The sequence below is a fragment of the Podarcis raffonei genome, chromosome 8, assembly GCF_027172205.1.
Source record: "Podarcis raffonei isolate rPodRaf1 chromosome 8, rPodRaf1.pri, whole genome shotgun sequence".
Taxonomy (NCBI): Eukaryota; Metazoa; Chordata; class Lepidosauria; order Squamata; family Lacertidae; genus Podarcis; species Podarcis raffonei.
Genome location: NC_070609.1, coordinates 12,872,727 through 12,891,217, shown reverse-complemented (window position 1 = coordinate 12,891,217; position 18,491 = coordinate 12,872,727). Strand labels below are relative to the sequence as shown.

Genomic DNA, 18,491 nt, shown 5'->3' with positions numbered 1-18,491 from the left:
AGAACAGGAAATGGATCTGGAACACTTCAAAGCAGTGCCATTCCTCCCATGTGTCTTCCTGCTTGGGCTGTCATTTTGTTAAAGCTGTGGTCTTGCTCTTGTAATTGATCTGGGCGGAAAAGGCAGGTTCCCCAGGAAAAAATAATTCCTGTATGAGGTGTTATGGAATGATACATTTGGTTGCCTAATTATCACAAAAGGGGGGTGGGTCTGGGAAGGGGTGCCTCTGTCCTGGAGACCAAGCAGGGGCTAAGTGGCGGCCCTGTTGGGTTCATCCCAATTAGCTGTATGCCATAGTGTGACTCCAGAGGCGGAGCTAGCTGCTCTGGCACCCGGAGTGGCACACGTGGTGTGCACCCAGGGGTAGGGCTAGCTACCCGTGGGGTGAGGTGAGCGTCCTTTCCCTTACTGACTTCTGATTAGGAGAGTCCTTCGTGGTTAAGGAGCCACTACCGGGATTCTGAAACCCTCTGAGAAACCCTTCCAAAGATAGGATGCTGCACTTCTGTCCGGATGGATAGACAAGAGGTTGAGGAGAGGAGAAAGCTGAATTGGAGAAAATGCTAGACCCAGAAGGACTTTAACGATGGTTCCCTGCTTCATCTGGAACTAGAGTGGTGGAAGCCCTGACCTCCCTGAAAGGGCCGCTTCCCTTAGTAACACGCCGTGGCTGGGTGAGCCCCTGCACATCTCTCACACTCGTGCGGGTACTTACAAGACTGCCTTTGGCATTGCCCTTTATTGAATTACCAGCACACCTTACGTTTTAAATCCTTTCTAAGGTCCAGCTTTCCAGTGTGATACACCTCTGATGGCTTCTTCCCAACATACGGGCTAACTGCCAGATGCTAAGAGCGGTGGCCTCCCCAGAAAGGGCGTAAGCCATTCTGACTCATCATCACCGGCTGATGAGGTGCCTGATTCTGGAAGCTGGACCCTGGGCTGCCTATTCTGCAAAGAACTAGAAGAACTGGAAGCAACCAGGCTATTGATACAGGCCGGCAGCCTCCACGCAGGCACCCCGATGTGCTTCTGGAAGTCGCCAAGCAAGCCTGAGACCTAGTTTGCACAGCCGCCGTTCCTGTCTGAGGGCTTGGGCCTGCACCTGGGTAGTTTAAAGGCTGGCCACTGGTTTGCGAAACAAGGAAGTAAGAAACACAAGGCAAATAGAACTAAAGAATAGCTAGGAGAAAGTGCTGTTCATAGTCAACAATGAATGATCTGAAGGCATTGAGGAACTGCGAAATGGGTTTGGGTTTATTATTATGACGGTTGCCATCTGCAGTGTGTGCTGGTACTGCACCCGTGCGCTTCCTCTTGGGCACCATGAGCTGCTCTGTGCACTAGTAAAATGCGCCTACTATTTATTTCGTCACTAATTATTTTATTTTAAATTTAATTTTCATTTATTTATTTATTTATCTATATTTTTAATATTAATTATTATTATTTTTTTATTTTTTATAATTATAATTATTTATAATTATTATTTATTATTATTTATTTATTTTTCAAATTTATTTTATTTTATTATTTTATTTTATTATTATTGTTGTTATTTTTAATTAGTATTAATATCACCAATCAATTAATAACTTGACTGTAATTAAATGTCAGTATACAATTATTGTGCATCAATAAAGTTCAGAGCACGGTTGATGAATTAATTATTAATCGATAGTATCTCAATTAATAGCCAATGGATTTATAGCTATGAGTAGAAATTACTATTATCAATTGCTCCACGTAACTGCTGACAAAATGAACAAGCTATACGTCACTTAACTGCACCGCTTGTATTTATTTATATTTATTAAATCACAACCCAGCAAGAGTTCAAGCAGCAGCGCTCAGCTACATATTAGCACCTGGCTCCAAGGAACAATCCCATACACAAAGCAACCCCAACTGCAGTCAAACAGAATTAGAAGATAATTGCCTACAATAAAAAGTTGCCCCTTTTAAATGATAGGCAAATATAGGCGCAAAGCATTGCCAAGTAATCAAACAGAATTGAAAATAACTGCTTACAAGGAGATGCTCAGAAGCTGCAGCCAAATTAAGAGAAAAGGAAATCAATAAGATTCCAGGCCCACACCAGCGGCCCTCTGAAAAGGAGGGGTGAGGTTGCTCTTAAGGGGAATATCTGGGGAAACTTACACCAAACAAAGGAAACTTTGCCAAACAAAGAAAGTAAATTTTTGCCCACAAGGTTGGCTCAAGACCAGTTGATGGAAATAAAGGTGCTTAAATAGACAAAAGACTGCAATTGGTCAAACTGCTGGTTAGTTAAACTGACAATGCAACTAGAGCTGCTGAACTGCCAGGTGCTTAAAGACAATGCCTCACAATCTGCCGGTCACTCAAAGAGCAATCAAGCCTGCCCAGCAGTTGAAAAACCTGTCTGGTAACTGTGATGACTCAGGCAAGAAGCAAAGGGAAATCCAAAGACGCCTTTTTTTTTTTAAGGTTAATGTGATGTATCTCTTTCCTGAAAGGGTGGGGGGTGTAGGGAGGGAGGAGGGGTGGAGGGAGGAGAAGGAAAGCGTGGGGGGAGTTTGGAGGGAGGAGGGGTGGAGGGAGTAAAATGAAGATGCGGGGCAAGGAAAAAGTTTGAAGAAAAGGAAAATAGCTGTCCTTTACAGTGAGCCAAAATGAAGTGGAAATATAAACCGTGAGTTAACCTGGACTTTTTAGTAAGGTACTATAAGCCGAAACCTTTTTTGTTGTTGTTGTTTAAAAGCAGTTTTCTTTAGGGAGCTGTACTGGCAAATGCAGCCAATGACAAGAACCAGGCAAAGGCACACCTTCAAAGGTTCTAAACGTATAAACGTGCAGTGCTGAGGAATGGTTTCCTGATCATAAACCCTGAATTGTCCACCCCAAGCCCTGCCTTATTTCTTCCCCCAAACATCAAGCGAGGGGGGGTGGCTTAGAGAAACCAAGAGGGGTGAGGTTTAAGTGCACAATGTATTCCAAGCCCCAGCAGCCTTTAAATTTTACAGTGGGCTCCCGATTTAAGTGGTACCAATGGAAGGGATGGCAGGGTAAATTAAACCCACGCTAGAAGAGTAATAATCAATAAACGGCAGGCACAAACACACGCTGCAAGCACACACACACACACACACACACACACGACTTAAAATTGGAGAGGAGCCCTGAGGATCATCTAGTCCAACCCCAGCAATGCAGAAATATTTAGCTGTCCCATACAGGCTCTCAAGGACAATGGAGGGGGAAAACACATAAGCACCCTGGCCAACAAATTAAATGTAAGGCAAACCCACTCAGTCACCCAGACCAGCAATGCAATTGGACAGGCAAGGGCAATAGAGGGGAAAACATACAAGCATCCTGGCCAAAAATTAAAATAAAACGCACAGCCACCAAGGCAGAGGCAGGGGAAAGAAAGCGAGGAGACGAGGGAGAAAGAAAGATGGAGCCACACTCACACTCAGACCTCGCTGGGGGCACGTGCTGGGCACAAACAAATCAAGCACCAGGAGTGGGGGGAAATAGAAGGTTAAATGCAGGTTTTTACACGGAAAAGAGGACACAGCAAGCCAAACCTGGATGCCTGGGTTTTTAAAAGCAGTAAAGCAATGAGCGCACACAAGCCTCTTAAAGTTAAAAGGCAAGCAAGGAACCAGACCCCCCCCCGACTCCAAACCTCATGGCTCTTCTCTGTGATGACTCTCCTAGCTGATGACTCGCTGCGGGACGACGACGACTGAGGAGGAGGCGGAGCTGGAGCCGCAGCATTAAGCTGCTAAACACGCCCCCCGGAGACACCTGGTTGGCTGCCTCCGGTGGGCGTGGGCGCCAGCCAGGTGAGGAGGGGTGGGGGCTAAGGCCCCCAGCCAGGGGCGGAGCTCGGGCTCCCACCCACAACCACTCCCCTCTCTTCCAGGGAGGAGAGTCTTTCTCCACTCTCTGAGAAATATATTACATAGTATAAGACAGCTTCTTGTGCTAGCCAGTGGATCAGCTAGCTGGAGATCAGATGAGTGGCAGATCAACCTATTCCAGGTGTTTGCCATTTTGTGTGTGCAGGAAAAACAAGTCAGCAATGTGTCATTTAAGGAACTATCCTGGAATATTCACATGGTTTGGCAGAGGAATTTATACTGATTCAGGAAGAAACTACTTTAAGGATTAGCTTGGTAAATTTATTACTTGCCAGATCCCCCCCCCCTTTGTTCACCCATTTGCCCAATGTATGTATATAAGGGAGCATCACAAAAAATTCATTCAGGAGAATAATGATTTGAATTTTTGCTGATGTAGGTATTCTTTGCTCTCTCACAGATGATTCTCTAGAATTCAGAACTGAAACAGGATGTACTACAGATTGCACCTTAGAGAACTACAGTTTCACCACGAGTGAAGGTGATTTTATACTGAATTTCAGGGAGTGCTGCCATCCTATACATTGCTTACAACAGTTCGGTTTTCGTAAGTATGTGTGTATTTGTATATATCCTCGAGAATAAATAGTATTCAGGCTTTAGGGGTTTTCCTTGGTTGCCCTTAGACAAATGATATCAAACAGATTGCACTGGAGATCTTAGATGAAGCGCAAGTTAGATTACAGCTTCCATGTAGCTGGTTAGAGGACACAAAAGGTGGTACCCATGATACCATTTAGTAAGGAACAACGTACGGTAAAGGACCCCTGGATGGTTAAGTCCAGTCAAAATAGACTATGGGATGCAGCACTCATCTCGCTTTTCAGAGTGAGGGAGTTGGCATTTGTCTGCAGACAGCTTTCTAGATCATGTGGCTAGCATGACTAAATTACTTTTGGTGCAATGGGACACTGTAATGGAAGCTAGAGCACATGGAAACATTGTTTCCCTAGTAGTAACTCCACCTCTGGAACACCAGCTACAGGTTGACATCCTGGCTCTTCTAATATGGCGTTGCAAGATCCCTCAACCATGACCTTGGGGAACAGAAAGCTGAAAACCTTCAGTAATGCTCCCCAGATCAAATGAAGTAAAGTGAAAAGGACTTTTCCAATACAGTGATACCTTCATTTGTGAACTTAATTCTTAAACTGAGGCTCGCTTTTACTAATGTGGAATCCCCCATTCGGATTCGATTCACTTTCCGGGGCAAAGTTCACCAGACGGAACAACCACATCCGGTTTTGCAGAGGCCGTTCCCCAAAGTGTTTGTTAACTAGACTGTTTGCAGACTGAGGTACCACTGTATTTTCAAATTAATGTGTATTTTTGAAAACATGTATTAAAAGGCTTTATGGATCGAAGTTCTGACTTTGAAAAGGTTCTGCTTGAAGAACGAGAGAAATTGATGTGAAAATGTATAAAATGTTACTAGAATGGGAAATGAAAGATGAGCTGGTTAAATCTGCAATGACACAAGGGGCTAAAGATCTAGGACATAATATAGAAATGAATGCATGGGAAAGTTTATGGGAATATGATATGAAATGTCCTGCCTGTTTTACTCTAAAAGGAAATTACAAAAAAATAAAATAAAAAATTGTATAGATGGTTTTTATCACCTAAAAATTGGCTAAATGTTGCAAAATATTGTTGGAAGTGTAAACAGGTACATGGAACTGTAGCGAAAGAAAGAAAGAAAGAAAGAAAGAAAGAAAGAAAGAAAGAAAGAAAGTGCTGAAACTGTGTGCTGATTTTAGTTATTGCTTTTCACAGGGCATGGACGTAGGTTAAATGGGCAAGAGTGTCCAACCTGTATTCCTTCTCTCTCAGAAGCCTGTAAGGGCTCAGAGACCATCAAGTGTTATAATGATGAGACTCAGTGCATGGAGTTTGTTGTTGCTTACGGTAAGTAACACTGCCAGCCAATGAGGTAGAGACAGGGTGGTGGGCTGCTCTCTTGCTCTGTTTGTGGCTTTCTGCCAGAAAATGCACAATTTTCATTAACCTTTTAAAAGTAAAAGCAGCCATGGAGCCCTGATATGGAAAGCAATATTGATGAAGATGGGCCCCTGTCCCGTAACAAAAAATGGATATTTCGTTTTCCAAATTTTAAACATCTGTGTCAAATTTTTCTCATGAACGATTCTGACATGCTTTCTATACTTGCTCAATACACTTAATAAAATGATTCTGCTCTCTCTGTTCTGCACACAAACTCACTCATTACTACCCAGGCACTCATGTGAAAATGTTTCTTTTTCTTTACTAGATGACAGTGCAATTCCTAACAAGCATTTCCACGGCTGTGCATCACCAAAATTTTGTGGATTGGCCAAGAATCCAATGCATTTTGATGCCCTTTCAGGCGCTATAACCAAAGCACGATGCAGTGATACTCTGCCTCCCCTAGAGCAGCTCAACATTGAATAGTAGTTAGGAGAGAACAATGTCTTCTTCCGTTTGAATCCCACTGTTTCTTGCAGCAGTGGAGGTGGAGGTTGCTTGCCTGGTTGTGGGAGAGGAAGAGTGACTGCAATTCACAGGACTCCGATTTGGCTTTTAGTGGAGGTTTAATGGGATGCACGGGATAGAGAAGCTAAAGCAGGAATGTGGGTCTTGGCAGCTCTGTCTCATTATCATATGTTATTAGAGGAAACACACAAAACTGCGGTATTTTAAGTGCAGAAATATTATAATTTCTGTATTGCAATTAGGGAAGCAAGAGGGGGAAAAGAAAGCCCCAGATTAATAAATGCAACTAACTGTCTCTCTCTGTGTGTGTGTTTGTACACAGATACCTAAAACAATAAATGCAACTTTATAATAACAAACATTATCAAAACAACGGTTAAATTACATACATACCTTCCAACATTTCTCCAGTGTAAGCAGGGACATCCTATTCTGTTGTTGTTGTTAGTAATAATAATAATAATAATAATAATAATAATAATAATAATAATGTTGGCGGCTTCCAACATATGTAAAAACATAAAACATTTAAAAAAAACATTAAAACATTAAACATTAAAAAAAACTTCCCCAAACCGCAAACTTAATCAGACAATCAAAGATGAAGTATGAGGTCATAGGTGAAAATGGAGAGAAGAGAGGGGTAGATCTTTATTTTATTATTAATAAAATATTCTTATTTATTCTTATTATTCTTATTTAAAGCCTTCAGTGACTTAATACCTGCCCCCTCTGGATTAAAGAAATAGAAGGATTATAAGTGAGGTCTATTAGAGGAAAGCTGGAAGTTTGTGGGGAGGTAAAACTTCATGTGTGATGTGACGCGAGGCTCACAAGGAAAGGATGTATATATAAAACTGATGATGTCACCACACCAGTATAGAAATATATTCTGTGACCATAAGGGCTGCCATTTTTTTAAAAAAAAAATATCCAGACATTTTGACAATTTCTGAAAATTCCACCTAGACACTAAATCATGATGTTGAAGGCGACTGAATAATTACTCTTTGAAGAAAGGTTATTAAATCTTGGGCATTTTTGCATAGAGGAATTCAAAACAGAGTTTAGAAAGTGTGTAAGATTATTCATGGTGTGGGTGAAATGGATAGAAAAAAATGTTTTCTCCCTCTGTGATAAGACTAGAACTTGTGGCCACCCAAGAAAATGTTGGCAGATTCAGGACAAATACAGGAAGGTGATTTTCAAAGCATGGGATGTTAAACTATGGAGACCACATAATTAAACATGTAAACTTGGCTGGATCCAGGATTGTAAACAATTTCCAGCACCACAACATGACTTGGAAGATAAATACCTGTAACCACCAACTATAAAAAACATATTTCAACAAAAGTAACAAAGCACCTTAAGAATAACTTCTGGCAGTTCCCTCCTACCTATGCTGCTGGGGGCAGTATGGCTCTGAATGTCTGTTGTGGGAGCTAGTAGAGTGGAGAGAGTGGTCTTGCTCTCAGGTCCTGCTTTCAGGCTACGCACAGGTATCTGGTTGGCCACTGTGGAAACCGTTTTTTTGCCTCAAAGTGGTGATCACCCAGTGTATGTGCTGAAGATTAGTTCCATAATGTGTCTGCTGAAGAAGTGTGCTTTCATAATTTTATCTCATTTGAGCCAACTGCTCATGTGGCTGAGTGAGGGAAGCCAAAAGCAAGAACAGGTGAAACTTCTGTATGCTTTCATTATTATTAATACTATTAATTATTTATTTACTTCGAAAGGAAGTTGGCATTGTGGCAGAGAATGACCGCTCCCCGTTTAAAACGGGGGGCGCCCTTTGCGTGGACACGTGCAGCCCCTAGATCTGGAGCGGCTCCACCAGCATAGGCTTGGCTTTGCCTTCCCTCAGGTGGGATACCTGGAGGTCTCCGCCTACCTCAGTCAGTTGTCCAATCCCACCTGGGGGAAGTGTTGCCAAGGAGATCAAGCCAGGTAGGGGAGGGATTACCTGCCCACACAATAGAGGGAGGATCTTACCTGGGAATCCTCACTTGGCTCCAGAGCTTCTCCCACCCTACCCACCCTCAGTTAATGTCTTGTTTTGCAGGTTAACTTTTCTTCACAGGTTTTGCAGGTTAACTTTTCTTCACAGGTATGTGCACGGGAAATTTGGGAAATGCTGCGAAGAACACATCAGAGGGATGCTGGTTCTTCAGCGTTGCTGTATTTTGAGAAGCTGACCAATCTGAGGCTTGCGCCTGATGGAGATGTTCAAGCGCACCTGACGGAGATGAAATATCTGCGCCAGCAGATGGTGGAACGCAATTTCCGTCTGCAGGAGGAAGTGTTTTGCTTCATGATGATCAACAGCCTAAATCGGACTTACAAAACCGTTGCCAGTCAGCTTGGTTCCCTCCCGGCTCAAGATTTGACCGCGGAAAGGGTGACTGCCGTTGTATTGAATGAACATGACAGACTTGCTGCACTGGAAGAAAAGGACAGGGGGAGGGAGGAACAGAGTTCTAATTCCCCCGCAGATGAAGCTACTGGAGAAAAAGCTCTAGCTTTGAACGCTGTCCGATGTTACAGTTGTGGACAGGCTGGGCATCTTCAGCAGAACTGCAAGAAGCCACGTCAGCCTAAAGGAGCGAAGGGCCGCTCAGCAAAGCCTGAGGCGTCAGGCAAAGGTCACACCAAGACTTCGGTGAAACCTGGAAAAGCTTTGATGGCGACAGGAACCACGCCAGACGTTGGGAACTCGTTTGTTATTGACACGGGAGCTACAGTTCATATGTCCCCACACAGAGGGCTCTTTTCAACGTTTAAGAAGCAAAGCTTCACTGTGACACAGGCCAACGGTCAGGAGCTGGAAGCGACCGGAAAAGGGACTGTCTATCTTAAGAGTCTGGACTTGACAATAAACAATGTTTACTTGGTTCCTGAATTGAAGTTCAATCTGCTGAGTGTTTTGCAGATTGCAAAGAGAGGACTGAAACTGTCCTACGATGCTGAGAGCTGCAAGATCTACAAAGATGGAGAGTTATTTCTTTCAGCCAGGGAGAAGGATGGACTTTATTTGTTGACTTTTGCACACAGTGATTACATGGAATGTAATTCATCTGTGTCTAACCTAGTTTCTCTTGCAGGTGTGAGCAAGAAGAAGACCGGGGTCAACAGGGCCTTTCAACGGGTGTATGCTGATGTGATTGGTCCTCTAGAACCATCTAGAGGCAATGCAAGATATTATCTTGTGTGTGTGGATCATTTCTCTAACTATGTCTGGGTTTATATGTTGAGAAAGCCACAGGAAGCCTTGGAGAGGTTTCAGGAGTTTTGTGACAAAGTTAAGAGTATGCATGATGCTAACATTGATTGTCTATTCACAGATGAGAAGCAGATTTTTCTTTTACAGGATTTCCAAAGGTTCCTGCAGAAGAAGGGGATCAGACACAAGATTGCTGTTTCAGCGGAAGCGTGGAACAGGGGTGTCTGTGTACGGGTGAACAAAGAATTGCAAAAGGGGATGGAAGCGCAATTGCTAAGTTCACATCTGCCACATGAGTACTGGGCCGAGTCTCTAATGTCGTTCTGTTATACGAAAATGAGAAAGGTTTCAAAAGAGTTGGGAAGTTCTCCTTTTGAGAAACTGTTCCACAGAAAACCTTCTGTTGCCCATTTCAAGGTTTTTGGGTCTCATGTGAGAACAGAAGCTCCAGGTGGAGTAAAGAATGCCAGAGGCATTTTTGTGGGGTATGAAAAGGGTCTCTACAGAGTAATTTTGTCTGAATCTGGTCAGGTGATTCTCACAAAATTTCTAGAGAGTGCTCCTGAACAGGAGAGAGTGATAGTACACACATTTCCCACTGAGGACGATTCAGATGATGATGATTTTACTGATTACAGCTGTAATGAAAGTGATGACACTGATAGCTCGGAGAGCTCAGTTGTCACAGTCATTGAGAGGAAGTCTCAAACAATAGATAGGCCTTCACAACTGAAGGATGAACCACTGTTTACCATTGGAACTAGTTCTCCAAAGAGTCCTGAGACTGGACCAGTGAGCAGAGAGGATCAGCACCTCATACGTAGGTCTGAGAGAGTTACAAAGGGTCAACCACCCAAGAGGTACTCAAAAGAGTTTGCTAACTTAGCTGTTGCATGTGTTGCTGTTGTAAACAACCGAGGACAGGTTGGAGCTGTGTCTAAGTCAGAGACAAAGACACAACAGAGAGTTGCTAGCCAAGGTAATGCAGATGCACTCATTCCTTGGAAACCAGACAACCAGAGAGGTACACTGGGGAAACCAGTGGCGGGGAGTTCCAAGGGTGGAACTGAAACAACAGGGGAGTGTTATGTGTATAACAACTGTTTGTTTTCTTCTCTGGATCATGCTTTGCTTGCTGCAACACGCATTGATTCTTTTGGGGGAGGATGTTACGAAAAAGGAGCAATGCAGAAGCAAGCACCAGGTGGCTGGAATGGTAAACAGGATGTGGATGTTATTGGATTGTACCGTGGGAACCAGGAACAGTCTATTCACTGCTCTGAGCGCCGGATGTTAGCTCAGAGTGACACATGACCCTGTACTGGAAGTACATGGGTGGAGTTTATTCTCTCTCTGCAGTTGGGAAGCAGAGTGTGCAGACATGTTTTCTCTGTACTGGTGAACGACAGGAATAAAGACATGTAAATATATTTCTGTCTGTCTCTTTCCCCCTCCCTGGGAGAGGAGTGGGAGGAGTGGTGTGTTCTTCTTCACGTTGAGGAGAATCGCCGATTGGAGACCTCCCTTGATCTTGCCGGGAGACGCAGACAGGAGGTCATAAGGATTCAAGCCGGGCACCTGGAGGGTGGCCAAATTCCTAAGAGCTGGAGGCTCTGCTCGCTTGAATTCCAACAGCTGCTACGTTAAGGTTGCTGTTAAAGGGCCGGAAAGGAATTTCCCTGCATTGGCATTTTTCGCCTTTCCTGTAGCAAAACATCACAACTTTGGCGGTATCAGGCCTTGGGCGGAATCCTTTAGTCCATCTTCCTCTTTGCGGCGGCGATACCCCGTTAAAGGGGTTTCTGAAGGGAGGCTTTGACCGTACGCCGAAAGGTCGTCATTGCTCTCCCCTGCGGCGGCGGCGTAACGGGGGCGGCTATCTCTGCTTGAACATACGTTCTCCAGAGCCGGCCCATCCCCCCCCCCCCCACACTGGATAACCCTGATGCTCCCTAGGTCCCCGGCTGGGGACTGGGGAGGGAGAACACCCAATGCCTGAGCCAAGGTCTACCCACATTTGAAATTTAATAAAGTTGTGGCCAATTTAATCCCATAGCACGTTGTCTTGAGTCGTTATTCCACATGACGGGGGGACCGCGCAGGATCTGGGGACTCCGCCTGTCCACGCAAAGGGTCAAACTCACCACTAATCACCTCTCTGTTGCTTTTTGAAATCAAAATGTTGACCACTTTTGGGGCCCCTTTCTACAGGAAATGAATATTAATTTGCTGTATTTTAATCATAAGGGCTATTTAAGGATTGCTGGGTTTTTAAAGAAGATTATAATTGAAAATGAGGATTTAAAAAAATGCTGGAACCCCCAGAGGGAATGTGATGTTTGAGCAAAGGAAGAAGTGGTTCCAGCTGCTTTGAAGAAGAAAGTTGGTTAGTCACCCGTTTATTTATTTATTTAAAAAACCTCTCTCTCTCTTAAATTTTAATTGTGTTATGTTAAACTGTTCATATATATACTCATGGAATCTGAATTGTTAATCTTTGACCAGGAACAAGGTCTTGAGGTCATAGTGGATAGAAATACATAAAGATGCCTGATCAGCATACAGCAGTTGTGAAAAAGGCAAATTCCATACCTGAGCTCACTAGGAAAGGAATTGAAAATAAAACTGCCAATATCATGACACCTGAATAGAAATATATTCTGTGACCATACTTGCATTAATGTGTGCAGTCACCTCACCTGACAAAGGGTATTGTGGATTTGGAAAAGTTTCAGAAAAGGGGAATCAAGACGCTGAAGGGAATGGAATAACTCCTCCTCCCCCCGGGAAATGTTATGAAATTTGGGGCATTTTAGTCTAGAGGAGAGGCAAGAAAGAGAGATGCGAGAGGTGTATAAGATTATGCATGGCTGGACAAAATGGATAAAGAAAAGTTTTTGTTCCCTCTCTGATAACAATGGAATTTAATTGAATGTTGGAAGATTCAGGACAGAATGCTCTTTCATAATTAAGCTCTGGAAACTAAATGTAGAATTGGCTACATATCAGAGTGTAAACAGGTTCCAGCATTAGAAGATCACTGGAAAGATAAATATATGTGAATGTGATGTACCAGCTTTGTACCTGATCAACAGCATCTTGGCCCCATGGGCATTGTGGTGCAACTGAGGAGGGGATAGACTGGAAGGGCAATTTGTGAACTTTCATGGAGCTCATCTGTTGTTTCAAACAACCATGATAAAATTACAGGCTGTCTGGGAAGGCATGCAATCTTTGCCTTCATCATTTCCCACCCCCTCACTGGATCAGTTCTTTCCACGTCAACCTTCTTCTTGGCCTATAAATGCCTCCAAGTCAGCTTCTTCCTCCATCGGTTACCTGCTTGTTTCTTCTGAGTGCTTCTCAGCTTTTGATCTCTCCAGCACTATGAAAATATTTCTGAGTACTTGTCTCCTCTTGGCCATCCTTTCTCTAGGTGAGTTGGAAGCTGAAATCTTGAATTTTTTTATTATTATTTTTCAAATCTGGGAGGGGAAGTGCAGTAGGATAGGCAATGCAAACTGATATTGGCTCTATGAGGGATAAAGGAAGCTCAAAATATTGGCACCATGGGAAAATGGACTCTAAATTTTGGAGGGTAGGAGGAGACTAGAAACGCATGGAAGAGGGTCTGACAGAATGTTCTTCTGTTTCATGAGGTTGGCTTTGGGTATGTTTTCACATATAGATATCACCCCCTGCCTCTGGTTCATTCAGACTTCATTCCTTTAAATGGTGCATTGGTGATCGAGAAATCAAAAAAGTAAAAAGTTTCAAGTACTTAGGAAACACCTTCCATTGGATTCTAAGATGTGTAGTCCATCATAACATTATAAAAAACTTAGCTAAATAAAAGTACAAATTATCATTAGCACAAATTAAACAGTTTTATATTTTTGAGGGTGATCAGAATGTGCCTGCAGCGCTTAGGGCCTATAGTGAGAACACAGTTTCACATCTCCTTTAAAGGATGCCTTTATGGATATCATATTTTAATAGCGAAGTCGGCATCCAGGAATCCTTTGGTGATTGATCTTAGGAGTTCTAAACTTTCTGGCAAAATGTGATGAGCTAGGTCAGCAACTCTTAGATTCTAGATGCTGGCAAATACTGGCAAAAAAATCATTTTAGTACAGACTGGGGGATTTAGGTAGTTAGCAGGGGCTGGGGGTTGGAATATCATCCCTGTTGTTCTGAAGCCTGGGCTTGAGGAGTGGTATAGAGTTGGTTGAAAGGGGTTTCTTCAGGACCTCCTTGCCCATTTTTGCTGTGGCTAGGCAACAGTTTTGATATTTATTGATAAGTAGTTTTGTATAGTGGTTTGTGTCCTAAGCCCAGGAGTAGAGAAAGATCAGATTCAAAACTCCCCACTCAACCAGGAAGCTCATGTTAAGTATTGTTTAGTGGTTGGCTCCTGAGGGTTCATTTTGCAAGTGTGCTTCTGTTTTGTAGTGACTGAGGCAGAGGGGAATCTTTTATATTTGTGAATTCTTCTCCAACTTGAGGATTCTTATTGGGAGAAGGGTGAATTTTCTGAGCATGGCTCCAGGTAAAAGCAAGGGTAGAGGAGGCCATAAGGCCAACCAAAAGCTCCTGCGCCCCAGAAGAAGCAGGCACAGCCAACCCTGACAACCCCCTCTAAGGAGGAGGAAGAGCAAGACTGGAGGGCTATATTGATGTGCCTTGAGGCCTTGGAAAGGCAGAAACCAACATGTGTCACAGCTGCAGCTTCCATGTTGGCAACAGCAGTGGGAAGTGCCCCACAGCTTTCAGTAGCAGGAATAGAAAAGCCTAACCAGGGTGTTGTTGATTTAATTTTAGCATGTCTGGATGCCTTGGAGGCAGGTACCGGTTTTGTTTCAGAGGAAGGGCCAGCTGTGGAAGTCACACAGGAGTCGGTCATGGCTGCTGATACTGCTACAGGTGAGGCATTTTCTTCCCTGCTAAGGGATTGGGCAGGGGGGCACTGCCAATTGCCAATGGGGTTGTCAGGGTTGGAGTTTGGCCCAATTGCCTTTGTCCCCTCCAGTGGTGGCTGAGGCTTCCTCAGGATCCCCCATTATATATGGCGATCTGGAATCTTGTTGGCCGCCTTCGTGGGCAGACTTTAATCAGGTATGGAGGTTGGGGGGTGAATGTGACCAATCACGTGGTCTGCAGAGATAACTGAGATGTCCTCCCTTCATCCATTAGTATCCACCAGGAGCCAGTCAGCCCTGTTCTTTGGAAATATTAGTTTTGATTTATAGAGTTGACCAGGGGTGGGGACATGGCAAGCCTATGATGAAGCTTTTCGTAAGTGTGCGGCTATTGAGCCTACATTGCAATGGGAGAAAAAGTTGTCTGACCGATGGCTCAATTTTATGTGTCATGCACTTACCATATAGATAGAACTGACAACAGGCACTTACTGCCTAGGCAAGACTAAGCCTGCCATGAGTGTTCATTTTGCAGAGATAGAGGGAAGTTGTGTGTCGGTGTGCATACAGCTTCCAATGCACCACTATACATAGATCCTGAGACCAATAAGATTTTATCCAACTGAAAATAGAGATTCCATTTCTCCAAGATGGAAGAACTCATGTATGTGGCATTGAACATTTCTTTTTCTTTACTCTCAGCAGTGGGAATACTATATTGTGCTAGAGTGAGATCAATTGGTTCTGCACTTCAATCATGTAATATCACAGGAGGCAGTTGCTTTGCACAGGTGAATGCAACCAATTTCAGTGAGTATGAAGCCTTTCTGTCTGATTAAACCTGAGTTTGTGGGTTTTCATTTGATCTCTGGGGTATTTAGGGGTGACCACAGAATATGATCTCACACAATGTCAAGGAACTCAACTTTTTCCCAGAATAAAATATTAGTAGAATAAAAACTGTATAAAAAATCTGTTTAAAATGTACCAATAATTACAGTAAAAACAGCATGGTCTCAGCCCTTTCATTAAAACAGTCATTCCCCCAAATCCTATCTGGACAAGAATGTCTTCAGCTGCTGGCAAAAGCACAGCAAGGATGGGCTAAATCTCTCTTCTCTAGGGAGGGACTTCAGGAGTCCAGGAGCAGCCACTGAGATGGCCCAGCATGCATATTAAAATCACGCAGGACTACCAAACTCAAAACCATCTCCCAGCTCTCTCCTTTCAGAACCTTTCTCCAAGGAGCTGCTGCCAACAGCAACTGAAGCCACAGAAATCTTTTTCCTATTGGAAAAATAAACAGAATCATAACTCCATTTCCCCATAGAAGGCTGCATACAAAAATGGTTCTTATTGTGACATAGCCAGAAAGAAGTGAGATCAAGAGAGTGGGAAAACCGTCTTATTCTCCTGTCTCTCAGAAATGTAGTACATAGTAAAAAGCAGCTTCTTGAGTTAGGCCACTGGATAGGCTAGCTGGATATGGGTGCCATTTTGTGTGTGCAGAAGAACAAGTCCATGGACATTGGAATCTTGTCCCACTAAAGCACATTTTTTTAAAGTAACTATTCTGGTATAGTCACATAGTTTTGCAGGAGAACTTATGCCATATTTATAAAGTGATTCTTGAAGAAACTACTTTAAAGATAAGCTTGCTAAATTTAGTGCTTGCCAGGCTCTTCTCTTAAATCACCTAGAAGCATTATATAAATTTGTGTACACAGAGGAACGGATTTATTGCTGATCTAGCCTTTGCTTCCTATTTTCTCTCACAGATGGCTCTGAAAACATCACAAGAGAATTGGGATGTGTTAAAAATTGCCCCTCAAATTACAGCTTCACTACAGAACAAGGTCAATACATGAGGAGTCTCACAAAGTGCTGTCAAACGCATTTTTGCAACAAGGAAAGCATTACACGTAAGTGCATATATCTGCATATATCTCAGAGCATAAATAGCATGGAGGTTTCTGCTTTCTTCCTTGTTGCCCTTAGACAAACAATACTGTTCCAGTCCAAGATTCGTTTCCCTAGTTTTTATGGGAAATGCTTAGAATCAGCATCACCATCTGTGTCTCAAATATGTAAATAGAGGGATGGGGGGGAGAGATATGAGACCGCATGTCTTTGCTCCCGGAAAGCCTTGTTGGACTTAGAAGTCATCTTGCTTGAGCAGAACTGCATAAGTAGTAAGTAAAAGCAGCTGTTGCTGCTGGAGGCCTTCCAGCTAGAGAACTACAAAAGGCACACTGCAGAGTGAATGAGAGTTGGGACTTTGGTGAGAGTGCCCTCTCTTTATTTGCATCTTACACGGGTTGAATTGTTTGAGGATATTCCTTGGTGGGAGGAAGAAGTACCAGGGACCAGATCTGCATAGCTCCACCTATCCTCAGGTGAGAGTCTGGAGTGGGAAACAGCAACATGGGAGGGAGCCAGATTGCTTCCAGGAACATCTGTGGCTATTTGTATTGTTATTTTAGATGGCTCAGTGAGTGAACAGTTTCTTTATCTCCTTGGTTTCTGCAGTACATTCTGTTGAGTGGAAGGAGTGACTGGCAATCATTGTTTGGTGATTGAGTGAGAGATTGTGGAGTGAGTGAGTGGATGGATGATGTGTTGTTTGCAATTGTGGAGTAGAATGGAATGAGTAATATGGAATGGGAAGCAGATACTTAATATTTGTGAAGATGAGCAGCAGAATTTGAATGTGGTGCATATTATTTTGTGAGTTGGGAGATGCCTTGGCAAGAGGATCACTGAAAATGGGAGGGGTCCTTGAATTAAAATATACTTCAAGATGTGCTGATATGTTTTTGTTTTTTGACATTTTATTGCTTTATTACACTATAGTGTTGTTTTGTTCGAAGGTGAATTTTAGTTAAGTTTAGTTTCTCATTTTCTCATATATACAGTATACACCCACCCACACACCACTGTTTTAGTATTAAGATATTATTTCATATAGAAACAAACACCTAGGCTTGCTTCATTCTGTCATTTACTGATTCAGAACTTTATATTAGCCTTAATCACTAAACAATATGCAACCTAACAACGAAGTAAATAACATATGTTAACAATATTATATGCATAAATTATTCTTTCACAGTAAGAATACATAATCCATAATGGAACATGGTACATAATATGCAATGCACACAAAAAATAGCAGTTGCAAATTAGTCTAAGTGACAAGCCAAGAATGAAGTCCATAGCTGGCCCCCTTAAAAATACTCCTACTTGCCTATTCATCTCAGGTCCATCTATGAAACACAATACAAATTTAGTAACAGAGTGGGTGGAGTCTCTCTGGCATTTCTTTGCATAACAGCAACTAAAAGTGCTCCCTTTTGATAGCCCACCTGCCAGCACCTCTCTCTCTTATTAGGGATGATGGCTAGATCTACATCATCACATCACTAATTCTGGAAACAGAATGCAGTAAAGATGCTGCAACACTTTTACAGGACTAGAGCACTGAGGCCTAGGAATCATTCTCAGCTGGAACCATATGTTGACTTTAGTGGTGTTTTTTTGCAGATCCACGTCGTCGGTTAAATGGTCTGACATGTCCAATCCTTCCTCCTTCTGGCCCAGTAGTTTCTGAGCGTCCAAAGCCCATCAGGTGTTATGGAGATGAGACTCGGTGCCTTGAGTTTGTTCTTGTTCGTGGTAAGTAGTATTGCCATCCAATGAGTGGGAGAGAAGAGACAGGGTGGGGGGCTAGCTGTTTCTCTCTGTTTTTGACTTCCTGGCAGAAGATAGACGGTGTTTGTATTTGTGGAGGCAAGTTTTCTTCTTCCTATAAACATAATGGAGCTAAAATTGCATGTAAAACTATCTTTTAAAGGAGTGTTTTTACTAGCCTTTTAAAAGAAGCAGCCATGGAATCCTGATCTGCAAAACAATATTGATACAGATTGGGCCCCTGTTGCATAAGAAAAAAATCAACATCTGTTT

At 43.0% G+C, this 18,491-nt stretch overlaps 1 protein-coding gene across 1 annotated transcript in view; it reads left to right on the top strand.

Moving 5' to 3' along the window:
• LOC128419139 (phospholipase A2 inhibitor and Ly6/PLAUR domain-containing protein-like) overlaps positions 1-6,451 on the top strand; it is a 30,184-nt gene extending 23,733 nt beyond the window's left edge. The window contains exons 2-4 of the mRNA XM_053399523.1: positions 4,312-4,458; positions 5,688-5,819; positions 6,184-6,451. Of these exons, the coding sequence (XP_053255498.1) occupies positions 4,312-4,458; positions 5,688-5,819; positions 6,184-6,344 (440 nt within the window). The 3' untranslated portion in view covers positions 6,345-6,451. The remainder of the gene's footprint in view (positions 1-4,311; positions 4,459-5,687; positions 5,820-6,183) is intronic.
• Positions 6,452-18,491: the final 12,040 nt, after the last annotated feature.